This window comes from Lynx canadensis, chromosome E1, assembly GCF_007474595.2.
Source record: "Lynx canadensis isolate LIC74 chromosome E1, mLynCan4.pri.v2, whole genome shotgun sequence".
In the NCBI taxonomy this organism is placed as follows: domain Eukaryota; kingdom Metazoa; phylum Chordata; class Mammalia; order Carnivora; family Felidae; genus Lynx; species Lynx canadensis.
The window spans coordinates 58,211,261-58,236,826 of record NC_044316.2 but is presented as its reverse complement, the minus strand read 5'-3'; the positions used below and the strand labels follow the sequence as shown (position 1 = coordinate 58,236,826).

The 25,566-nt window shown below is 57.6% G+C and overlaps 1 protein-coding gene across 1 annotated transcript in view; it reads right to left on the bottom strand.

The window, feature by feature from the left end:
• CCDC40 (coiled-coil domain containing 40) overlaps positions 1-25,566 on the bottom strand; it is a 42,892-nt gene that overhangs the window by 982 nt on the left and 16,344 nt on the right. Inside the window, 12 exon segments of the mRNA XM_030296691.1 lie at positions 847-1,005; positions 2,070-2,258; positions 5,701-5,821; positions 8,580-8,671; positions 8,774-8,943; positions 10,109-10,322; positions 11,410-11,655; positions 14,735-14,917; positions 14,997-15,240; positions 19,498-19,619; positions 22,616-22,738; positions 22,932-23,089. Of these exon segments, the coding sequence (XP_030152551.1) occupies positions 847-1,005; positions 2,070-2,258; positions 5,701-5,821; positions 8,580-8,671; positions 8,774-8,943; positions 10,109-10,322; positions 11,410-11,655; positions 14,735-14,917; positions 14,997-15,240; positions 19,498-19,619; positions 22,616-22,738; positions 22,932-23,089 (2,021 nt within the window).

Genomic DNA, 25,566 nt, shown 5'->3' with positions numbered 1-25,566 from the left:
GCCCGCCCCCAGAGCGGACACTTTTCGCTACCTCCCCTGTCTGGGCTGATCAGGCTTGGACCCGGCAGACTCAGCTGGCCCCTCTCTTCTGCTCACACCACATCCGATCTGGCGGGAAAGCCCACGGGGGCGGCTGAAATTGTACGCAGAATCCGACAGCTTCTCACTAGCCTCACGGCTACTGCCCTGGTCCATGTGGCATCTCAAACAGCCTCCGGTGTCTACCCTCCACCCTTCCGTCCCACACACTCAACGTCAGAGCCAGAGCGGTCCTGCTAAGACCCGAGCCACTCCTCAGCCCCCAGCCCTCCCCTGTCTTCCCGCCTCCCCGAGAAGAGTCCGAAGCCATGATCACCCGATCACTGTTCTCTGGCTGCCCCTAGAGTGGTCTCCTGCCCTGCGTTACCCAGCCGGCAGCTCACCCCCTCACCCCCTTCAAGTCTGGACTCCACAATGTTTTCTCAGACCCCCCATCCAACCCCGAGGCCCCTTCTCTGCTTTTTCCCAAGAGTATTTACCACCACCTAATTCTCATTCATTGTGTTCACCATCTGTTCCTCTGCCCCTCAAATGTGACGGTCAGGAGGGCAGGGATCATTCTCTGTCCTGGTCTGGTCTGTAGCCTTAGCACCCAGGACAGCGCCTGGCCCACAATGGATGCGCGGTGTCATTAGATGGTTAGAGAAGACGAGATGAGCCAGGAATCCCAAAGCGGCTGGCGGCGCTGTGATCCCTGGGCGAAGCGGGTCGGGAGGAGGCGCGCCCGAGGAGGCAGAGTGGCTGCTGCGAGGGGCAGACTCCACGCCCGGGTTCTTGTGGCCCTGCTGGCTCGGGGGACGTGCCTACCTGTTGCTTGAGGGCCAGGAGCTGGCCCAGGCTGGCCTCGAGCTCGTCGGTCCTGGACTGCATCTTTGACAGCTGCTCTTGCTTCTCCAGGAGGGAGTTGCTCATGTGCTTTTGCGTTTCTTCCAGTTCCGAGATGGCTTTGGTGCACTCCTCGGTGGCCTGGGGACCGTGCCGGGACGTGGTTATTTAGTGGACAGAGTCAGGCTAGAAGGATATACTCTGGGGAGGGTTCCCATGAGGATGGAGAGAGTCCCTGCCCCTCGGGAACCAGGACCCAGAGGGGCGAGTCCCAGTGAGACGCCGGGGCGCGGGTAAGCCCACACTGCAGACCGCTCTCCAGAGGCAGGCATGGCTTGGGCAGAGACATGGGGGCCTGAGCGGTTCTGGGGCCCCTGTCTTGCAGGAGGTCCATCTGCCAGGGCCCAGGGCCCAGGGGCAGCTGAGCAGCTGCATGCCAAGGCTGGGAGCAGATGCCTGGGCGGGAGCTAAGGCCTCGCAGGGTGGGGGGCCGGGAGTGGCAGTGAGGGAGGCCAGCGGCAGGGCTGGGAGGGAGTGGGGGAGGTCTGGTTCCATTCCTCTGAGGTCAGGTGGCTGGAGGTGGTTCCCAGAGGAAGCAGCTGGTGGGGTCCAGTGGATGAATAAAGGAGAGGTGACCAGGTGACTCTCAGGGTCTAGCCGGGGACAGGGGAGAATCTGGGATGCGCTGGCAGGGAGGAAAAGGGCCATTCTGGGCACAAACGCCAGAGGCCTTGCTGGGCATGGTGTGCGGTAGGAGGACTTGGGTACGCGCACCTGTTGCTGGAGCTGAGGAGTCGGGCGTGGCGGGGGGCAGGTTCTGGGCAGGTGTGGGAGCCCCAGGGATGGAGAGGGATGGACCTCACGAATGACCAGCATGGCAGAGAGGACCGGCCAAGAAGGACCAAGAAAAGGCCACTCTGCCGCCTCCAGTAACTCCCAAATGAGGAATTGGGTCAAGCCTTTCATTTCGGGCTACTCTGTCCTTATGCAGGATTTACACCTACGGGGGCTATTCCAGCACCCTCCATGGGATCCTCTGCACGACTCCACCAGACGAGTGCCCGTTTCACAGGTGAGGAAGCCGAGGCACAGAGCTGTCAGGCAACGTGCCCGAGCCCCGCGCGCAAGAGCTTGGCCGGACGCCGGTGGGGCTCCGAGGCCAGGTTCCGTGTCCCGTGAGCCTTCACCTACCACAGCTCCCCTACCTTGTGAACGTCCCTGATCTTGCGTCGCAGCTCTGTCTGCTTGCGGTGGAAGTCCGTCCGGGTGAGCAGCTTCTTGTCCGTCTTGCGCTGCCCCTCGGCCTGGGTGGAGATGGTCTCTCTGCGGGCGATGGCCAGCTCCATGTCGTGGATCATCTTCTCCTGCTGCTTCAGCAGCTGCCCGTGCCTGACCTGGGCACACAGGGCAGAGGGGCGGCGAGGGAGACTGAGGCACGGTCAGCGCAGCTCCACGGAGCCCCGGACCGGCACGGGGACGAGGGGGATGCGCCCGGGGACACAGGGATGGGGGGGCATCGCCAGCTGGTCAGAACGATTTTCAGGTCCACGTAAAGAATGCACGGGCGGGGCGCCTGGGTGGCGCAGTCGGTTAAGCGTCCGACTTCAGCCAGGTCACGATCTCGCGGCCCGTGAGTTCGAGCCCCGCGTCGGGCTCTGGGCTGATGGCTCAGAGCCTGGAGTCTGTTTCCGGTTCTGTGTCTCCCTCTCTCTCTCTGCCCCTCCCCCGTTCATGCTCTGTCTCTCTCTGTCCCAAAAATAAATAAACGTTGAAAAAAAAAAATAAAAAAAAAAAAAAAAAAAAAAAAAAAAAAAAAGAATGCACGGGCAACAGGAAACTAGAAAGGGCCAGAGGCCAAGGGGGGTTGGCAGACAGAGGACACGGCTCGCAGCCTGGCTGGGATTTCCGGAGCAGCACAGGGACGGTAGGTTGATTTCTTACTCGTGGTTTTGTAAGATGGTGAAGTTAAGGGTCTGTGGGACCAGGGCTGGGGCCCCGGTTGTCGAGGAGGCTGACCGTAGGGGCCACGCAGGGTTTTCTCGAGCGGCGGGAGTGTTCTGTCTCGGGTGTGGGGGTGTCGATGTGGGCCCGTGCTAAACCCGTCCAACTAGACATTTAAAATAAGTCCATCTGATTGTGGGTAAGTTCTGCTTCAGAAAAGTGGGTTCAAAATAGAAAAAGATAAACAGGGGCGCCTGGGTGGCTCAGTTGATCAATCGTCCGACTTTGGCTCAGGTCATGATCTCACACTCCGTGAGTTCGAGCCCCGCGTCGGGCTCTGTGCCGACAGCTCGGAGCCTGGAGCCTGCTTCGGATTCTGTGTCTCCCTCTCTTTCTGCCCCTCCCCTGCCCATGCTCTGTCTCTCTCTGTCTCAAAAATATATAAATAAAACATTAAAAAAAAAAAACCCTAACAAACAGCGAGTTTAGCAAAATCACGCAAACAAAGGCAGTAAATAAACGTCGCATTTCTGTAAGCAGTGAGCAACTTGAAATTGAAAAAGTGAAAAGGTACCAGTGACTTTAGCACCAGAAAACTGGAAATACTCAGGTAGAAACCTAACCAACAGGCGAGGACCGGATGCTGGCAACAAGACAGACAAGACCGAAATACGCCAAGGGGGCGCGCCGTGTTCACGGGCTGAAAACCAGCCATGGAGAGATGCCGGACGGTCTAAACCAACCTACGGGCTCAGGGTGGCCTGAGCACGGTCCTGCAGGCGCCTTTGTAGAGATTCACATGCCGATTCTTCAATTTTTATGGAGAGGGAAAAGACGCCGTGTAAACAAAACAAGCTCACGTAAACGGTGAGCTGCAGTGGTGTAGACCATGTAGGATGGGGGGCAGGGCAGGCACGCAGTCGGGAGGACACAGCAGAGTGCCCAGAAATCCAGAAATAGACCCACCCAACACGGTCAGCTGACTTCAACAAGGACAGTCCTTACAATACCCGGGGCCGACACGATGGGACATCCCAAGGTAGGGGAGTTAGCCTCAAACCACGACTCACACCATATACAAAAATTAACTCAAACTAGGGCATGGGAAAAAAAAAAAAAAAACCCAACCAAAGTAGATCATGGATCGTAATGGGAAATGTGAAACTATGAAGCTTCTAGAAGAATCTTCGTGACCTTGGGCCGGGCAACGATTTCTTAGATGGGCCACCAGAACCGGGCGTAGAGAACAGACTGGGTCCTCGCCACCATGATGAGTCTCAAAGACATGAGGACAGGTGAGCAAAGCCACACTGAAAATGCTTCACGCCACAGGAGCCGCTTATGTGACGTTCTGGGAACTTCAGGGACGGGGGTGCGGGAAGCTCAGCCCAGGGGGCGCGAGGGAACTTGAGGGCTACGGCAGTGTTGTGTGTCACAAAGCGGTGGTGGTTACGTGGCACCGTGTTTTTGTCACGACTCACAGGACGGTATGCCACAAAGGGCGAGCTCACTTAAAAGCCGCAGTTTACGAATCAAGGCCTGTGGGCCAAGGCCGTACGGACGTGGTCATTCGCAAAGTGCCTTTTGGAAAAGTGGCCCGTGGCGGGGGGGTCTAGTCAAGCACGGAGACACTCTTTCACCCCGTAATCCCGCTTTGGGCACCTAGTCTACAGAAAACAAGCACACCCCAGTGAGAGAGGATATTGTTGGAACGTTGTTCATGGTGACGAGGCACCATGGGGGACTGGGCATAGTCTGAACTCATCAACCCGGGAATGTTCCAAGGAGTTAGGATACAACCGCGGAACATTCTGTAACCGCTAAAGACTGGGTTAATGTCCATATTACTATTCTTATCGTTATTATTATTACTTATTTTAGAGTGCGCGCATGTGCGGGGGGACGGGGCGGAGAGAGAGAGAGGATCTTAAGCAGCCTCCACCCACAGCGCAGAGCCCAACGCAGGGCTCGATCCCACGACCCTGGGATCGTGACCTGAGCCGAAATCAAGAGTCGGGCGCTCAACCGACTGAGTCGCCCGGGCACCCCTGTCCATAGCATTTAAAAATAAATAAATAAATAAATAAATTGCTGAGCTGGACGTACGGATCCTATTTTTGTTCAGGGACAAAAAGCAGGCAGGGAGAAGGCGGTCCCTGTGTGCCCGTGTGCGAGCGTTTGGCGGGGGTTCGACCTGCTGCAGCCACAACATATGTGGCTTGTGTGGTTTGAACAGTCAATTAAGTGGAGGGTTTTAAACACTTATCAGAGGCTCACGCATTTGATCAGAATTCCCCTGAACGGCACAGCCAGAGGGGTCCTGATTAAAAGCCGGGCTGTGGCAGTGACGAGTGTTTGTTTTTATTGCCTACTCTTCCAGTCTCTTCAGGCTCAGTGATAGCCTGGGATCTAATTACCAGCCTTTCGTGAGGTCATGAAATCTGACTCAAGATGACGGTGGAGAACGAACGAGGGAGGCTCCGAGGGAGGAGACGGGTGCAGTCTCGGAGCACTTTTGACTGAGTGAGGCACCTTCTGCTCAATAAATGGGTCATGAGATTCGGGGCTCGCCACGCCACCGGCACGCAGGAAGGCCAGAGTGCGCTGGCTGCCCCGGGGTCAGGATCCAAGCGCCTCGTGAAATCGTGAAAATACCGCGCACACGGCTGCGTGTGTCTGGTGGCGTCCGATTATCTCCGTGCAGGAAGGACGGAAGAGGACAGACCGTGGACAGGAGGTCGGCAAGGAAGCAGCTGGTGGTGCTTGTGCTTGGAGCTGAGGGGTGACGTCCGTGCCGCGGGCCAGGGTGGCCCGTGCGGTTCCCGTGGGGCCCTCCCCCAGTGAGGCCAGGCCCACCAGCACTCCCCCCACCAACGCCACCCTCCTCCCACCCACCTTCATCCTGTGGATCTCCGCCTTCATGGCTCGGATCTCCGTCTGGCCCGTCTCGGAATCCACCGATGCACGCATCTCTTTCGCAAGCTGGATTTTTTTCTCCCAAAGCATGATCTGGTGTCTTTAAAGGTGGGAGAGGTAGTGTGAGAGAGGGCGAAATTAAGGGGATTTCTTTCTGTGGCTTCTGTGAGCCCATGCTCTTAAGTGCTCACTCCAAATCGGGACCCACAGCGGGTGGGTGGAAGGCAGGTCTGGGGTGGGCTCAGAGCAGGGGGCCCAGTACCTTGGACCCGGCTCTGTCTCGCTCCCACATGGCGTATTTAAATACCCAGGCAGGGGTGCCTGGGTGGCTTCGTCGGTTGAACGTCCGACTTTGGCTCAGGTCATGATCTCGCGGTCCGTGAGTTCGAGCCCCGCGTCAGGCTCTGTGCTGACTGCTCAGAGCCTGGAGCCTGTTTCAGATTCTGTGTCTCCCTCTCTCTCTGACCCTCCCCCGTTCATGCTCTCTCTCTCTCTCTCTCTCTCTCTCTCAAAAATAAATAAACGTTTAAAAAAAATTTTTTTTTTAATAAATAAATACCCAGGCACCGGGTGACGGGCTCAACTGTTAAACAGAAACAAATTTCCCCTGTTCTGGGACCAGCAGGCCGGCATAAAACCCTGGGCCAATGTGCCCTCTGAAGTTCCTGCCAGCCCACCCAACCCAGGGCAAAGGGGGCAGTCGTGCCCCGGAGACCAGAGTGGGACCCGAAGCCCCCTGAGTCTCTGTGGACTGGCACCCTCGGGGAGGGTAGAATTTTGCAGTCCTCCTCCCTCTCCCCTCTGTGCCCCAGAGCCATGCTCCTCACACAGTGCTCAGGGGCAGGGGCAGTCTCTCCCCACTACAGCACCCGACGTGGGCTTGGAGGGCAGGTGCGGCTCACAGGCTGGGCCTCGAAGGCACCCAACTACCTTCCCAGTAGTGCCAAGTCCACCTTCCGACACCCTGGGTGGGGACGGGGGCCACCATCTGGTTTGCTAGGGACCAAGGGGGGCGAGCACGGCAGGAGGAACCTGGACCCACAGCCACGGCCACGGCCAGACCAGCTGCCAGCAATGGCCTCTCCTGCCCCACTGAACAGGGTGCCCCAGCCACACGTGGCTACGGGGCGCTTGAACTTGGCCAAGTCTGAATTGAGATGTGCCAGAAGTATAAGACACACGGCAGATTTCAAAGACCGCGTGCAGAAAAAGGACATAAAATTCAAATTACGGCGTCCACCAATAGATTTACTGGAGCACAGCCACACCCGTTTGCTACGTGTTGTCCACGGCGGCTCACGAGCTGCGACGGCAGACTTCAACTGGCTTCAAACAGGGCTGTGTGGCTCCGAAAGCCGAAAACATTTACAGTCTGGCTCTTTGCAGCAAGGGTTTGCCAGCCCGCGATGCAGACAGACCGCGGGCGTAAAAAGAGAGACGGACAGAGCGGATCAGGCAGCTGCAGGGGAACCAAGAAAAGAACACGAACGTGATAGGAGTCGACGTAAGAAAAAGCCTGCACGGGCCAACAGCCCAGAAGCTACTAGGATATTCGCAAAGATTACGGAACGAGTGAGTCACGGGACGGAAGGCACAGCATAGGGGAATGTCATCAGTGGTGGTGTAACGGCGTCGGGTGGTGACGGCCCGCAGCTACCCTAGTGGTGAGCACAGTGCGCACCCCTGGGGCCAGTGGGACACCGTGTGTCAACCACACTTCATTTGGAAGAAAAAGTTGCAGTATCAGCGAAGACCTACGCCCGTGCCCCGGTCTCCACATTTGTGTCCCTCGCCGCTCCCCCTGACGCCCCGTGTGACGGTGGTGGAAGGTGTCACCTTTGGGAGGGGCTTAGGCCATGAGGTCCAGCCTCACCAATGGGACGTATGCCCGCAGAGGAGAGGCTCAGCAGCCCAGCTCCCACTGCAGACGTCGGTCCACAGAAAATACGTGACTCTGCTTCCAAGGGCAGCATAGAGAACACCCCCATTTTTGTTTAAAAGGCAAGCAGAGGGGCGCCTGGGTGGCTCAGTCGGTTGAACGTCCGACCTCGGCTCAGGTCAGGATCTCACGGTCCGTGGGTTCGAGCCCCGCGTCGGGCTCTGTGCTGACCGCTCCGAGCCCGGAGCCTGTTTCGGATTCTGTGTCTCCCTCTCTCTGCCCCTTCCCCGCTCATGCTCTGTCTCTGTCTCTCAAAAATGAATAAATGTTAGGGGCGCCTGGGTGGCGCAGTCGGTTAAGCGTCCGACTTCAGCCAGGTCACGATCTCGCGGTCCGTGAGTTCGAGCCCCGCATCGGGCTCTGGGCTGATGGCTCGGAGCCTGGAGCCTGTTTCCGATTCTGTGTCTCCCTCTCTCTCTGCCCCTCCCCCGTTCATGCTCTGTCTCTCTCTGTCCCAAAAATAAATAAAAAAAACGTTGAAAAAAAATTAAAAAAAAAATGAATAAATGTTAAAAAATAAATAAAAAAATAAAATAAAATAAAATAAAAAGCAAGCAGAGAGGAAAGACACGAACACCGTGGGTTCCGGTAAGGGAAGGGGGTTGGGACAACAACGTGACTTTCCCTGTCTGCTCTGCACAGATTGTTCTAGCGTAGAATGCTTACAGCTGGGGGTGGATTACTCTGGCCGTCAGACATCACAGCAATAATGTAACTTTTAACGCTTGTCCGAAAGAGCCACTCGCTTTCCCCCGATGACTGGCTTGGCGAGGGCGGGCGGCTGGAACCGTGTGGTGACACCAGGTCTTTCCTGGGACCCCCCAGCCCAGTGTTGGCTCCAGAACCCCTCCCCAGGCAGGTGTAGTGGACGGTGGGCGCCCCTGGGCTGCAGGGGCGGTGACACCACAGTGGCACTCACTCCGCCTCCACCAGGCTGTTCAGCGTGGCCGCCTTCTCCGCCTGGAGCTGGTCCAACCTCTCCTGCATCTCGATGGTCTCCCTCTCCGAGGCCTGCGTGGGGACAGGGGCGCGGCCGGCTGTGGGTGACGCCGGGGGACGTGAGCGCCCACCCGCGCGCCCTCCCTCCGCCAGCCCGTGCCCTCGGGCCCTGACCTTCAGGGAGCCCACGAAGTCCTTCTCGGTCACCAGGTTGTTCTGCTGTAGCTCCTCGGAGCTGCACCGACTCCTGTTTGCCAGCACGTTGATCTTCCTCAGCTCGTTTTCCAGGCCCCTTATGTGGCACTCAATCTCCCTTTGCTCCTTCTTCTCCTGATCGATCTTGTCTGCGGCAGAGGGGACGCGGGGGTAGCCATGTCCCCAGAGAAGCCCCCGCTCCCCGTCACAGCCCTGGCCGCTCCGTTTCCGAAGCCTGGCCCTTTGAGGGAACGGAAAGGACCCCTGTGTGCGGACGGCCAGCAGGTGAGGGGACGAGATGGTGGGGGGCAAGCCCCCTGCCCTGAGAGTAACCTTGGGGACGTGGCTGGTGCTCCTGGGTCTCCCGGAGAGGTTGGCTCTGCCCCCTACACCAGCCTGCCCAGCTCAGGGGCGGGGGTTGGGGCAGAAAACAACCACCCTAATCTTCAACAGTGGGATTTGGACGACCCCAGGGCAGGCCAGGAAGGCAGCAGGACCCCTGGGAAGAAATGGGCCCCGGGGGGCACCTGGGGGGCTCAGTCGGTTAAGCGTCCGACTTCGGCTCAGGTCATGATCTCGCGGTTTGTGAGTTCGAGCCCCGCGTCGGGCTCTGTGATGACAGCTCGGAGCCCGGAACCTGCTTTGGATTCTGTGTCTCCCTCTCTCTCTGCCCCTCCCACCCCCCTCAAAAATAAGTAAACATTAAAAATTTTTTTTAAAAAAAGAAAGAAAGAAATGGGCCCCGGGGCCACTTAGCAGCATTTCCCGTGGGGCCGCGTGGCCGGGCTGACCTGCGTGGATCTCTGGTTGGAGACCACGTGCGACCAGGTGGGGGATCAGGGTGCCTCAGCGGGGGCCCCGGGGAGGGGGTGGCGGCCGGGAAGGATGCCCGTCTCACCCTACTGGACACTCCAGCACATTAGAGACCCCTGGTTTTTACACCGTCTGGGAGCCCGTGGTGGGACGGGTTTTCCAGGTTCCGCCGGAGAGGAAGAAAGATTCCCCATCTCGCAGCCCCGAGTTCGGGGCACGAGGCGGCCCCGCCCCGCCCCGCCCCCCAGAGGGGGACCCGCTGGGAGCTGCGTCTCTGCGTTTCCAGTCACGCTGGAAACATCCTGCCTTGGGCAGGATGGTGGGCCTTCCACGGTCCTCTCTCCGGAAGCACCCTTCCATCCGAGAACTGGACAGATCCAGCGTGCCGGCCGCGGGGCTGGCGGTCAGGGCAACAGCTCACGTTTACGAGAGGTGCCGTGATCCTTGTGGTTTCGTGAAAAGTAGGCGGTGGGTCCCGCTCCCCAGACGCCGAGCGCTTACTTTCTATGCGCAGTTTCAACTGCTCCAGGATGTGGACCTCCTTCGTGAGCGTATCCAGGGAAGCCAGCTGCTCCTCCCGCTCCTGGGTGACCTTGACCATCTCCTGCTGCAGGCGCAGCCAGGTCACCTGGGCCTGTGTCACGCTGCTGTTGTTCTCTTCGATCAGCTTGGTCAGCCGCTTGATTTCGAGCTCCAGAGGCCCCACTTCTTCTCCCTACGAGGGACGGTCACAAAAAAGCAAATTGAGCCTCCTTGTTTCCAGAGGGGTGCTCTCCGGGTGGGCAGGGGAGGGGGCCAGGAGATCACCCATCTGTGCGAGGATGACTGGGGACGTTTCCTCTGGGGCACCGGGCTCCCGCCATATGCCTCCCTGACCCACTGTGGGAGACACGGGTCTCGGGAGGCCTTCTCCACCACGTCACAGCCTTGTGGGGCCAAGGGCAGGGTTGGGGGAACTCCGTCACCCAAAGGGGCTTTGCAAATTGTCTTTTTTTTTTAATTAAAAAAAATGTTTATTTTGGAGCGAGACAGAGCACAAGCAGGGGAGGGGCAGAGAAAGAGGGAGACACAGACTCGGAAGCAGCCTCCAGGCTCTGAGCTGTCAGCACAGAGCCCGACGCGGGGCTCGAACCAGTGAGATCGTGACCTGAGCCGAAGTTGGACGCTCAACCGACCGAGCCCCCCAGGCGCCCCATCAATTTGTCTTTTACCAGCAGACTGTCACGGGTCGGGGTCTGTACTCTCGTAGGACCCGTGTGGGTTGCAGCTTTGAGAAGGCTCCCTGGTGTTTGGGGTCTCCCGTCTTACTCCCGGACCGGAAGCCCGGAGTTAGGGCCCCAGGCTGGGGATACCTGGGTGGCCTATAGCACTTCAAGCCTCAAACTCATCAGACCCCCTCACGTAGAGCAGCGGTCCGAGGGTCAGATCCCACCCACTGTCTTTGTACGACGAGAAAGAAGAAAATTGTGTGCCAGGTGAGAGTTACATGGCATTCACACTTCAGGGGCCATAAATAAAGTTTAATTGTGCACATCCATTTACTTAATCGCCTGCCTCGCCGGCCGGACAGCAGGGGTGAGTAGCTTCGGCAGCGACCACCTGGCCTGAAATGTTTGCTGTCGGGCCCTTGGCGGAAGGAGGTCCGCGGACGGCCCCTGACTGGGGTCGTGCCCCGTGGGTATGCCATTTCACCCGTAAAAGGGGCGGGGAAGGCTCAATTCTGAACCTAAGGAGTTGCGGAGACGGCCAGGCACGGACACCGAGCAGGGGCGGCCTCTCCCCCCCCCCCCCCGAGGTCTTACCCCCAGCTCGGAGACCATCTGTTCCAGCTGCTTATTGAAAAAGTTGATGAGGCCCTGCTTCCTCTCGATCAGGATCGTGCGTCTGGAGATCTCGTTCTCGCTGTTGGTGATGAGGTCATTGACTTTTTTCACCTCCTTGTCTAGCTCGGCCAGAGTCTTCTGATGGGCGTCCAGCCTGCAGTTGGTGTTCGTGATGTCCAGGGTGGTCTGGGCAACGTTGCCGTCAGTTTTGGAGAGATGTGTCACCTGAATTAGCAAAAGGAAACGTGTCTGAACGTCTCTCCCCCCTGGGTGGGGGCTCCAGATGAGCTGGCCGGACTGTCATTTCCTTGAACGCCTGCCACACGGCCAGCCTTCCTTCCTGCCAGTCTTCGCATATAATCCCCCTTCCTTACCCCCAGAACCAGAAACAGAATCATACTCTACACATAGATTCGTAAGCTCCTTTTTAATTAGCTAAAGCTTGACTTCTATTGTCATGTCATTGTCTTTTAATGTTTATTTATTTTTGACAGAGAGAGAGAGGGGGGCACAGCGCATAGTGGGGGAGGGGCAGAGAGACGGAGACAGAATCCGAAACAGGCTCCAGGCCCTGAGCTGTCAGCACAGAGCCCGACGCGGGGCTCGAACTCATGAACTGTGAGATCATGACCTGAGCCGAAGTCGGCCGCCCAACCAACGGAGCCACCCAGGTGCCCCTGTTCTCATGTCATCGGTCAGGAGCTGCAGCCCATGGCTGGGCGCCTCTGCAGGGCGTGCCCGCTGTCCTGAAGGTCTTGACCAGCTCCCCCTGCCTCTCTTGTTGGCTCTCAGGAGGATTCCCTCCATCTCTCCGGTGACGTAGAGTTTACTGTAGGGATATTTATAGCAGCAGGCGCGGCCGCTCAGGCTCCCTTTGGAAATGGGGCCTCTTCCCTGGACCATGGCTGTGCCCACCACTCCTGCCCACGTACATCCTCAGCTCTTTCCCTGTCCCCGTCTCCCGTCGACTCCCCGTCCTCCGAGGTGCACCCTCTGACCGGCCACCGTGGGTGGCTCGGCAGGACACCCAACGTTCCTCGGTGTTAAAGCCGGAGCCTGCCCAGTAGGGGCAGAACCTTCCAGCACCTCGGTCACCCAGGTCCCCGTGGAAATGCTCCCGAACCCTCCCGTCCTCTGAGCTCTGGCTAAGCCCCCGGTCTCTTCCTTTGCCGAGACCATCTGCGGTGCCCTGGTCTTCACAGGGGCTCCCGCCTCCCACTCTGCCCCCGAGCTTGCAGCCCTATGAGATTCCAATTCCTAAGTCCCCTTCTGGTCACCAGCCGGACGAGCCAGGCTCTCTGGACTCCCCCGGCTCTGCTCCTGGACCGTTCACTCGTGTTGAGAACGCCCTGGCCTCTCCTGGGATGTCAGTACTGTTCCTGAACTAACTTGTAGACTCTTGGTTGACCCGTGCCTGTCCGCCCCCTGGGCCCCAGCTCCAGATCCCAGGGGGCTTTCTGAACAGTTTGGCAAAAACACCCCCTTTCAGGAGCAGGACTTGGAACTCTTGGGCAATCACGATGGACAGTTGAGGGACCAAGACCCTTTACTGCCCTCCGCTGGTCATCGGTGGTAGTACATGTGCCACCTGCAGAGGTGGCTGGGGCCCCCCCTGCATCCTCGCAGGAAGGCTGGCTTCACACACACCGTGCTCCTTAGCTTCTCCAGGACAGCGTGGGCCCCTAGTTTTGCTCCCAGCAGGTAGTCTTGCCCCCACTTCCCAGAGGAAGGATGAATGGAATGCCCCCGGCGTCAGACAGGACCTCCTGTGGACACCCAGCCGAGCCCCGTCTCCCCACTTCTTTGGTGTAACCAGGCCAGGAGCAAGCTGCCCTCCTCCCGGGTGCCCGGGAGGGTGGCGTGCCTAGGCTGCCGGCCGGGGAGACAGCAGCCCTGCCCTCCCGGAAGGATAGGTGAGCCCCACCAGCCGGGCCTCCTCCTGGCCGGTATCCACCTGACAGCAATGGCGATCAACCGATCAACGGCCGACATTTAGGGGCACGGCTTCTGGCTCCCCAACCACCTTGCGCTCATTGTAATAAATGCTTAGATTCAATCCTCTGACACCTGCCAAGTTTCTCGTACGAGGAGAGAGTGAAGACAGAGGCCAGGATCGCGCGGGAGCGGGACTTAATGCTCTTAGCCTAAGGCCAGGAGGGGCCCACGGTCCCCTTCATCTCCCGCCCCTCAGATGGAAGCTTCTGGTAGGGGCTGGAGAGCAAGGCAGGCTGAGTGGGTCACCTCTCCTCCTGAGACTCGAGTGGGGGCCGTGGGGCGGGCCGTCTGCCGGGATGGGCCCTAGGCCTGCTGCAGGCCGAGGCAGCCTCCGGGGGGTCCCCGGGGGGCCCATACCATGGGAAGGGTCAAAGAAGAAGCAATTTAAGTATAGAATTGCTTTTTGAAGGACACAGGGACCCGTGACCACAGCTCAGAGTAAACTAAGACCCCTGGAACAAGAGAGAGGCCTTGTCGGAGGGGGTCCCGGGCCCCGACGGCCAAGCCTGGTGGGGAGAGGCTCTGGGGGCTCCCACCCACCGATGACACCCCTACCCTTCGACCCGGGGTTTCCGCTGTAGCGCTCTCTCCTCAGAAGTGTGGGACAAAACCGTCGGGCAAGCCCGTTCGGTGCTGAGTTGTTTACAGTACTTAAAACCTACACATTCGTATGATGAGACGTCATGCAGAAGGGAAAAAGGGAAGTTTCTGGAGAATATTTCACGGAAAATGGTATGTTGCGCGTGGCCTGGAAGCTAAATAAAACTCTGTATACACACGGTGAGAAGATCAGCGGAGTCCTACGCTTCTTACCTGCGCCCTTGTCTCTCTGCGTCACTTTTCAGTAAAACTGACGACAAGGGAATCGAATGGACTGAAAACTGACACGCGGAGTCCTCTGTTGTTCAAGGTGTGTGCACGTGTGGGCACACACGAGTGTGTGTGCCTGTGCGGGCGTGCCGGCTCGTGTGCGCGTGGGGATGTTTCTATGCACGTGTGTTTGCGTGTGTCGTTGTGTGTGCACGTACTTGGTGGCGGGTGCGAGCGTGGGTGTTTGGAAAGAGTTCCAGAAGGAAATATACCAAAACGCTAGAAGAGGCCGTCTCTGGACGGTGGGGTTATTTCCAGGCTTTTCTACCACCAAATGCTTGCTTTTAGAACTAGGACCAAGTGGAAAGTGAACGGACACGCCCAGGGCCCCTTGCTCGCCCCGCTTCCTCTGCGCGCGATCTGTTCTCTCTGAGAGCCGCCGCCCCGCCCGCCAGCCCGGGCGCCCGTCCCTCACGGCCACGGGCGAGCGGTGGCGTACCAGGTTGGTCTTTTCCTTCTGGAGCTTCAGGATGAGCTTGTGGAGGCACTTGGTCATCTTGTTGGAGGTAATGTGTTCCTGCAGCTTCTCCGCGACGGAGGCATCTGTCCTCCTCTTCTCCTCCAGCTCGCTTTGGATGGTCTGGTGGACGGTCTGCAGTTCGCCCGTGGCCGTCGCGTACTCCTGGAAAGAAAGCCGCAGGGGTGGCGCGGTTGGGGAGGCCGTGGGGACCGGCCCTGCGGGGTGGGGAATGCGGTCCTACCACGTGGGCCTGGCCCAGCGCGGCCTCGGTGTCCTGCAGCACCAGCTGGTAGGTGTTGAGCTCGTTCTGTAGGGTTTGCTGCTTGGCCAGGCACTGCGTGGTCAGCCTCTGCATCAGGCTGGCCTCCGTCTCCGTGCGGTTCAGGACGCCGGCCAGCTTCTCATTCTTCTCCTCCTCCTTCACGATGGATTTCTTGTAGGCCTCGATCTCACCGTCGATGGACGCGATCTGGTGCTGGCACTCGCTGCCGGGATCGAGAGAGCAAAGCTGGGGCATCAGAGGGCCCAAGCGTGTGGTGGTGCCCGCTCACGGGGGGCTCCCCCGATGGGGAGGGACGAATGGGAAACCAACCGCAAATAGCAGCCAGTCTCGACTACTGCTCCCTAATGTATTCACAGAGCCCCTGCCCGCTTTTGAGTGTAAGGCTAAGACTCTTCCGAGATAGTGAGCACAGGAGAAGGGAGGGAGGGGTTGGCGTTGTCCGGGGGCCTCGTCCGCCTGCCCTCGCTAGGCCCGAGAGCCATCCTGGAAAGGGGGTGCGCGACTCCAGGGTCATACACGCGAGCACTGGAGCTCAGGTCACCGGACTGGCTCGCCCCACGGCCACAGTGCATGGCGTGGCTGGGAGGCCACCGGTGGGCCTCGCTCCAAACTCTTCTGTTTCCCCCCCACACACTGGCCGTGGAAATACCTGCAATTAACGTCCATTCGCAAACACAGGTGCCGGAAAACAGAAGTGGAATTTTCGTTTGCGTGCGAGACATTTTCCCCCACTTTGTTCTGAGATGTCCACTGACAGCATCTTATCCCTTGAATAAGTTCTTACTCAAAAAATCGGAAAGTACTTTCTCCTTGAACCGGAGTAACGCCCTCCGTGTCTTTTCCTCACATCTGTCCCCAGGCCTCCAATTCTCTTCCCCAAGCAACCAGCTATTTCTTACATGTTTTTCCAGATCTATTCATGCTTACATAGCATTATGTTTGTCTGTGTCTAAGAAACAAACAGTAGCCTAGTAGATCCCGTTCTGTCTTAATTTTCTTGTGTCTTAGAGATACTAAATACCAGTGCACATGGAAATCCCTCAGTTCTTCTCAGTGACCAGATGGAACTCTCAATGATGACTGGGCCCTAATTTAAGAATCCTCACTGATACACAATTAGGCTCTTTCCAGTTTTCTGGCCTTTCCCCCCCCAATTTCAACAGTGTAGCAATACACATCTGTACACATTTTAAAAAGATACCAGGGAGAGATGGCATGTTTATTCGGCAGAAAATCCGATATTGTTAAGGTGTCGGTTCTCCCCAAACAGATCTGTAGACTCGGTGCGATTCCAATTCCAATCCCAGGAAGTATATTTTTTTCCCCAGAAATTGACAAACTAATTTTAAACTTGATATGGAAATCCACAAGACCTCAAATTGCCAAAATAATTTGTGAAAGAACAAGGATTCCCACTATCTGATTTTAAGACTTTCTATAATAAAGCTGTCGTCATCAAGACAATGTCATGTCGGTGAAAGGACAGAGTAGATTGAATGAAACAGAACCAGGAGTCCACAAATAGAGACGACGCCACACACACACACACACACACACACACACACACAATTGATTTGTGACTGAGATGACACACTCTTTCGAAGGGGAGAGAGCCGTCTTTTCAGCAGTGGTGCTGGGACCGCTGGAGACAGTCGTGCAAACAGACCGAGCTTGGGTCTCATGCCACGACAGGCGTTGACTTGGAATCGGTCATGTGCCACACGGAAGAGCTGAGCAGAAGACAGGAGGAGGGAATCCTCACGACCCTGGGTCAGGCAAAGATTTCTTCGAGGGGACGTAAAAAGCATGAGCTATGAAAACAAATTAACTAATTGGGCTTCATCAAAATTTAAAGCCTCTGCTCTTCCAGGCTGGGAGAAGGAGCAGGTGAGCCACAGACAGGGAGAAAATACTTCCAAAGCACACCCCCGAGAGACGACTCGTGTCTAGCTTATGCGAAGAACCCTCAGAAGTCAAGAACGAGATAATCCGCTCAACTGAAAAATAAGCAAAAGACACTTCGCCAGAGAAGGCGTGTGGGTGGCAAGTAAGTCATCAGAGACATGCAAACGTAAACCTGGCAATGGCTACAATCAAAATGGCGACACCAAGCGTTGGTGAGAATGGGGGGCGCGGGTCACTGGGACCCTCACCCACCTGCCGGAGGGAATGCAAAATGGAAGAAACCAAACCGGAAAACACACGGGCAATTTGTAACAAAGTCAAATTCGCACTGGCCAGCGATCCCGTGCCTGGGTATTCACGCGGCAGAGACGGAAATATGCGTCCACACCCAGACGTGCACCGACCGTCACGGTAGCTTTTCCCACGACGTCCCCGAACTGGAAACAACGGGGCAGTCCACCGGGGCGGGGGGGGGGAGCCGGGGAACACAGTGGCGTGCTGTGTGGAGGAAGCCAGACGACAAAATGTGCACACTGTGGGGTTCCATTTATGGGACATCTTGGGAAGGACAGGGCCGCAGGGGACAGAAGGCAGGTCAGTGTCCGCTGAGGGCGGGAGGTGCGGAGAGGATGCTGACTCGGGGGGCGGGGGTGGGGGTATGGGGGCACTGGCCTCGGTCCATTTGCCAAAAAACTCGCAAAGCTGTGCGCTGAAGAGGGAGAACCCTTCCGCATAAGAAACGTGTACATAAATTAGCCTCCGCAAACCCGGCTTAAAACGGAAAACTACTCGTTTTCTTTTTTAGGGAGTAGCAGCCTTACAAATGCCTCTTACATCTGACAATAAAAGCAGACGTCCAATTTAAAAAGGCACAGTCACAAACTGCGTGACAGACGTCTGAACACGTGGTAAGTCACAGGCACGGGAGAAGAGATGCCCGGGCGTGCCCAAAATGCTAATAAATTGTCGTGGTCACCAGAGGGAAAAAGACAGCGCTCTTGGAAACCTTTTTCTGTGGGTTTCAAATTTCCTATGATGTGATCACTGATCCTTGATAACCGATCGCTTTGATAACTTCCTAGACGAACAGATACCGACAGAAAATACTGCGGTACAGACACTGGTGGAGGTTACTGCACGGCCCCGGCGTCGGGCCCCATCCATCAAGGTTCCCAGGGAAGCTGCTTGGAGGTCTGGAGGCACCCTAGCTACATCCCAGCATCCCCAGGGCGAGGAGCTCTGTGCCAGGCCGCCCCTCCCATGTCTCATCGGGAAGTTAGACAAGGCTGCCGGCAGGGCACCAGGGGATGGGGTGTGGCCCCGCCCCCCCACCCCCGGGGACTGTGAATTCTTGGGTCCCCGCCCCCCTGAGCTTAAACACAGTAGGGTCTGTGGTTTCTGCTTGTTTTGAGATGTTTCCTTTGAATACGTGACTTTCAGTGTTTACTAGAGTCCCAATCATGATTGTTCACCCGCGGCTGGGACCCGCTTTTGACGTGACTTTGTCACTGACATGGCAAAGATTCGATGGCTGGTCATGGTCTAGAAAGTGTCAGGGTGCTGGGGACCTGTCTGGTCTAGAGGTCACATGTGGGCCTCATCCGGGGCTGCCGGGTCCAGATCAATGGGGTGTTCGGCCAACCTCGGGAGAGCTGGTCATCCGGCCTCCCTTAGTGTGAGGGAGGGGCGGGACCCAGGGTGCCGTTAGAGTGGTCCCAAGGGGCCTCGCCATGCCCCTTTGTCGGGGACACATTTTTCCTTCCCTTTTTTTTTTAATTTTTTTTTTAACGTTTATTTATTTTTGAGACAGAGAGAGACAGAGCATGAGTGGGGGAGGGGCAGAGAGAGAGAGGGAGACACAGAATCAGAAGCAGGCTCCAGGCTCTGAGCCATCAGCACAGAGCCCGACACAGGTCTCGAACTCACGGACCGCGAGATCGTGACCTGAGTTGAAGTCGGATGTTTAACCGACTGAGCCACCCAGGCGCCCCATTTTTCCTTCTTTAAGCAGGCTCCACACTCCACACCCAGCGCAGAGCCCCCCACGGGGCCTGAACTCATGACCCCTCAGATCAAGACCTGAGCTGAGATCAAGGCTCAGACACCTGACTGACTGAGCCACCAGGCACCCCTCCGGGGACTCGTTTTTCGTGGATGCTCTCTGTCGTTGCTCTGTGGCCCCGGTTATCCTTGGCAGTGATGGGGTGCTGCTTGCCGGACCCCAGGCCCGAGGGAGGCCCACTGGGGCCACCATGGCAGTGCCCAAGTCCGGCTCACACAGCGCTGCCTTCCACCGCACCCTCCTCTTCTGACAGATCCGGGTGATGACAGAGCCCCCTCCAGGGTCCTCAGGCCCACGCCAGCCCAGGCTGAGCGTGGGGCCCGTCACACACGAAAAGCACCATGAGATTGCTTTGCTCTGGATCCCACGTCTGACCCTGCCTCCTGACCCTGTCCAAGGCCAGCAGGCGAAGGGCGCACCCGCCTGTGGCCCCGAGACCCCAGCCCCGGCCCCCTGCAGGGCAGCGAGCGGCCCTCCCAGGGGTGCGCGTACCTGAGCGCCTCCCGGATGGTCCTGTGCGCCTCGTCCCGGTGCTTCATGCCCACCAGGCAGGCGACCCACTGCTGCACGATGTGCCTTTTCTCCACGTGGATGGCGTCTATCTCCGTGCAGGCCTGCGGGGGACAGTCAGGGTGACGCGGACGTTGGCCGAACCTCGTTATGCCGGAGGCCCCACGGGAGTGTGCGAGGGCCCCCAATGCCGGAACCGCCTCCTTTCCCAGATGTGACTCGTGCTTTTCCTATCGCGCACCAGTGAAAGGACGAATGTGAACATAAATACGGCTCTTAAGATGCATTGAGCACCCACCTGAGCCCTGACTCAGGGCCGCGAGGTGCTCAGAGCCAGGGGATCGAGGAGGGGGAGAAGGCGGGTGGTGGGCAGTGACTGATGCCCGCCCCGTCGAGAATGCGGACGTGGGGGGGGGGGGGTCGCTGGTTCTCACGATGACTCCGGTCCACAGACGGAGCCTCGGGGCCCGACAGCCCTTCCCGTAAGAGCCCGCACCGTGGAGAACGACCTGGCGGCTGGGTGGGGGCGTCCATCAGGCCCTGATGTCTCTGTGTGCATGTGTGCACGTGTGTGTGTGTGCACGTGTGTGTGTGTGCGCACGCGGGTGTGGGTGTGTGCGGTCACGTTCTCTACGTTTTGTAACCCAGAACTAAAAATCAGCATGCTGTGCACAGGCTTTCGTGTCAGCAGGTATTTGGTTGTCGGACAGGCTTCCGCTGCACGGATATGTGGTGACTCTTGAACCCGATGCCCGCCCTCCCTGCCCCCGCCCCCGCCATTCATTTTGCTGGTGGAGTTTTTAAATCTACACAATTTCTACTTGCGTGCATCTTCAGCACTTTCCTCGGAGCGAAGCCCCAGTGATATTTTGGGAGGGGGTAGGGGAGTTTTAGGGCTGGGCCGGGGGTAGGGGAGCATCTTTCCCCATGCGTGTTACAATGCTGTCCTTGAATAAAGATCTTTTTAAAAAAAAAATGTTTGATGTTTATTTATTTTTGAGAGAGAGACAGAGCAGGGGAAGGGCAGAGAGAGAGGGAGACGCAGGATCGGAAGCAGGCTCCAGGCTCCGAGCCGTCAGCACAGAGCCCGACGCGGGGCTCGAACTCACGACCCACGAGATCACGACCTGAGCTGAAGTCAGACGCTCAACTGACTGAGCCACCCAGGCGCCCTGAATGGAGATCTTGATAAAGACCCACGTGTGTTTTCACTGCCAGCCCGGGAGGAACACTCCCCTCCTCGCTGGTTCATCCTGGTGAGCCCGGCAGAACTCCCTGTCGAGTCCTTTCCATCACTGGTTCCTCATCCGTTCATTCACGAATGTCTGTGATGCACCTGCTGTGGGCCACGTGCTGTTCCAGGGGCAGGAAGGCAGGATACACAGCACTCGGGGCGGCCCTGCCTGGCTGCGACGCACCCAGAAGAGAGGGGCCGAAGGCACCAAAATTCATAAGGAGAGGAAGTCACAGCATCGCGTATATATGTCCACAAACACCACATAGTGGAATCAGGCACAGGGCATTTCTTACTGATTTTCAAAATCTAGGGGCGCCTGGGTGGCTCAGTCGGTTGAGCGTCCGACTTCGGCTCAGGGCGTGATCTCACGGTTCGTGGGTTCGAGCCCCATGTCGGTCTCTGTGCTGACAGCTCGGAGCTTGGAGCCTGCTTCGGATTCTGTGTCTCCCTCTCTCTCTGCCCCGCCCCCATTTATGCTCTGTCTCTGTCTCTCTTTCAAAAATAAATAAATGTAAAAAAAAAAAAAAAAAGAAAAAGAAAAACCCTCTCTTCCTGCCCCAGACTTATTCGTCGGTGAAAGCCTCTGTCTCCCGGGCGTGGCTCCCCGCCTTTCCGTGAGGCTGGTGCCCGAGGTCCACAGACGCTGTGGTGGGTGTGCCCTGCTCTCCCCACCTGCTCCGTTAGTGTCCGTGCTGAGAAAGGCCGCCCGACTCAGGATTTAAAAGACATTTTTCTTGTATTTTCTTCCAGTGCATTTCCCCCCATTTGCATTCCTGATCCCATCTGGAATTTACTTCAGTGTCTGGTATGAGGAAGAGATTTAATTGTTCCCCAAATGATTAACCAAATGTCCCTACCCCGTTGTCCCCGATTCGCTTGTTCTCTACTGATTTATAATCTACTCAAGTTTTACACAAATGTTTGCTTACTTCTGGGCTCTCTCGTAGGCTACCATGGCCTGCTTGTCTCTCCTCGTCCCCAGGAACACAGTATTTTACCTTCCAGGGCTCTGTAACTGGTGATATGTGTAGGATAACGCGAGGGTGACCGGCCCCAAGAGCCCTCAGTTCGGGGCAGACGGATTACTGGTCCCCCTTCCTGAATCTCCCTTCCCAAACGATTCCCGCCTAGTCCTCTGAGTTTATTCTTCAGATAAACCTAAGAACCTCTCTGCTAACTGTACAACTGTTTTTTTTCCTCCCCCCCCCCCCGCCCCGAGATTCTGATCACAACACATTCTAGATTCACAGGCTGGGGAGCACCGACCGCTTTCCCTTACGGGCCCAGGCATGTCTGTCCACTTGTTCAAGCGCTTTTTTTTCCCTCCAGTAAAGTGGTTTGTTTCCTTTCTGTTGTTCTTGCGCACATGAGTGCAGATGGCGATTCACGGATTTAAAAAAAAAAAAAAAAAAAAAGACACGGGCACCTGGGTGGCTCATTCGGTTGAGCATCTGACTTCGGCTCAGGTCGTGATCTCACGGTCCGTGGGTTCGAGCCCCGCGTCGGGCTCTGGGCTGATGGCTCGGAGCCTGGAGCCCGTTTCGGATTCTGTGTCTCCCTCTCTCTCTGCCCCTCCCCTGCTCATGCTCTGTCTCTCATTCCCAAAAATGAATAAATGTGAAAACAAATTTAAAAAAAAAAAGACACAGCAACGTTGGTTCCTAGTGTTGGCTTCTGAATGCGGTGCCACACCGAGTCCCTCCCTCCCTCCCGCCACGGTTCAGCAGGATGCTGGGACGCTTAGGGAGACACAGGGCTGGGCAGGGAGCCTGCGGGCTAAGCGGGCACCGGCCCCGGGCGGGCACCGTGCGGTGGGCGCTAAGTGGGTGCTTCCACAGCTGAGTGCTGGGGTGACGGTCCTACCTCGCTCACTGCTTTCCTGAGAGCCCGGGTGTCCTCGGCCTGGGCGCAGCTCTGAGCCTCCAACAGGGCGATTTGTTCCTCCAGCTGGTTGGCTTTGCTGGTGAGCTGGTCCACGTGAAGGTCCTGGGGAACGACAGGCACCTCAGAGAGAATTCTCCAGAAGCCCCCGACCCAAGTCAGTGACTCCCCGCACCACCCCCCGCCTCGCTTCCGGCCGGCCACAGCCTCCCAGGGCCACGGCATTCACGCAAGAGGCAGAGCTAAGGGCCTTTTGGAAAATCAAAGGTCTGGTCACTGCATCGAGTTTGCAGAACACCTGCTGCTTCTTCTCCAACTCGGCCCGCGTCCGCTCCACTTCCGACTTCTTCACCACCCGCTTCATCACGCGGATGTCGTCACGCACGTCCTGGTCTATGTTTTGCAGGTAGAAAAGGTGCAGAGCCAGGCCCTCCAGCTCGGCCTGCAGAGCCGCCACTGCGGGAGGAAGAGGGGGAGGGCTGCTTGGGCACCGCGCACGAGGCGCCGTCTGGGCCCGCAGCCCCGGAAGGGCCCCCTCCCGCTGTTGTGAACCGAGCCTGGGAACCTGCTTCTAGACTACGGAGACCTTCGGGGCGCCTGGGGGGCTCCGTCGGTTGAGCGTCCGACTTTGGCTCAGGTCACGATCTCGAGGTTCGTGAGTTCGAGCCCCGCGTCGGGCTCCGTGCTGACGGCTCGGAGCCTGGAGCCCGCTTCCGATCCTGTGTCTCCCTCTCTCTCTGCCCCTCCCCTGCTCATGCTCTCCTTCTATCTCTCAAAAATAAATAAACGTTAAAACAAAACAAAAAACAAAGACCCAGACTTAGTCCAGTTGGAGAGACAAAACCACATGTGATCTGTATCCACGAATCACAACAAGCCGCCCGCTGCCCACCAAGTATTAGAGGCCCTCCCTGTGTCTAAGGATCTGCTGATAGTGTGTCAGGCCGTGAGGCCTCGTGTGAATTTTACAGAGTTTTGTTTCGTCTTGTTTTTTACTGCTTAGAGGTTGCCAGTCTTAGGTAGAGCCCTACACCCCAGGAGGAAGCCGGCCTAAGTGGGGCTCAGCTCTGCGGGAGCCCCCGGACTGCGATGGCTATGTTGGGGGCGCAGGCCGGAGCACCAAGGCTGTCCTCCACGGCCAGGCCCGGCCAGGCCGCACTTGCCACTCCCAAACCCCGAGGAATGGACTACTTTTGACTAAACTCACAGGAGCCTGATTTCCAAAGCCAGAACACCAGCTCATTCAGGCAGCTAACCCTCGATCAGCCCTAGTCTGCCCACTTGGAGAGAACGTTCCGTTCTAAAGGGTGGATCCACGCCCAGGACTGATTTATAGATCCCACGGTGGCTGGGTGAGTAGCGAGTTATGGCAGGTGTCCTTCAGGGGTGTGGCTTAACCTTGAAAGACATTCTTTTGCATCCAAGAGGACGGTAAAAATTCCAGCGCTGGGGGATTCTCTGGCTCCTGTGTGGGTAGGGATGACGGGGGGCGGGAGTGGGAGTGGGGGAGGAAGCAGGAAGAGACGGAGGAGGTGTTGCAGAAGTGGGGTCACCAGGGCAGGCTGGGGCAGGGGGAGACTGCGCTTGGAGAGATGTCTTTACAGAGATCATTGACATACAACGAGGTCATACGAGTGGCCCTAACCCCTGATGGCTGGTGTCCTTATGGGGAGCAGAGATCAGGACACAGGTGCACAGAGGAACGACCAGGGGAGGAGGAGGTGGCCACAAGCCTGGAGAGAGTCCTCGGGAGGACCCAGCGCTGCCCACACCCAGATCTCCGACTTCCGGCCTCCGTGGCACTGGGTTACGGCCGCCCGAGCTGACCGATTCACCCTCGCCTGAAACACGAGAGAGCGTGGGCGGAACCTTCCTTAAGAGCGCGAGTCCAACCGTGCTTTGCTTCTTAGCTGCCCGAGTAACTACAAGCCAGTGTTTCCAATGCTCATTTAAATGTGCATTCTCGTGACATCGGTGGAGTTGAACCGAGTTTCACCGTCTTCATGGCCAGGTCTGTCCCTTCTCCACTTTGCCTGCTCATGTCCCCGGCCACACTGCTACTGGGATGTTGGTCGACTTCTAAGAACTCTAGATGCATTAAAGGCCAGGTGGGCAGAACTTGAAAATGGCCCCCCTGGCCTTTGCCCTTGGGTGCGGTTCTTCCGATCGCATTGCGTTACCTATCGAAAGGGAAATGACCGGGTGGGCCAGGCCTAAGCAGGTGAGCCCTTCAAAAGCAGCGAGTTGTGTCCAACTGGTGGCCAAAGAGGAAGTCGGGGTGGGGGTGGGGGAGGTTTGCAGGACGAACGGGACCCAACGAGAGGGGAATTCTCCAAAGTTGGCTCACAGAGGAAAGGGGCGACCTGGCCAGGGATGTGGGCGGCCTCCAGGAGCTGAAAGCCATCCCTGCTCACAGCCGGCGAGCAGCACCACTCAGTCCTACAGCTGCCAGGAGCTGCATTCTGCCAACGACACGAATGAGCCTGGAGTCGGATTTTCCCAGGTCTTCCCGCCTGCGCTGGGCCTCGGCCTCGGCCTCGTGATGGCCAAGCAGGGGGCCCCGCCAGCCGCGCCAGACCTCTGAGCTCCGGCAGCGTGCGCGCCCAGATCCACGGGCTGGTTTTAAGCCCCGAAGTTGGTGAGAAGCTGTTTCTCAGCCGCGGAAAACTAACACAGAGGACATGGATGTTGTCGCAGGTGCTCGAACGGGGTTTCTCCCCCGTTTGTCTTTCAACTCTGTCAACCCCTCTTGGTAAGTTTTAAGTTTCTGTGTAAGCAAACGTGCTGAGCTCCTCCCCTCCGGCCTCAGCGCTTCACGTCACGCTTACGGAGGCCTGCCTCACCCCGAGATGGTGTTTAAAAACGATCCCACAGGGGCGCCTGGGTGGCGCAGTCGGTTAAGCGTCCGACTTCAGCCAGGTCACGATCTCGCG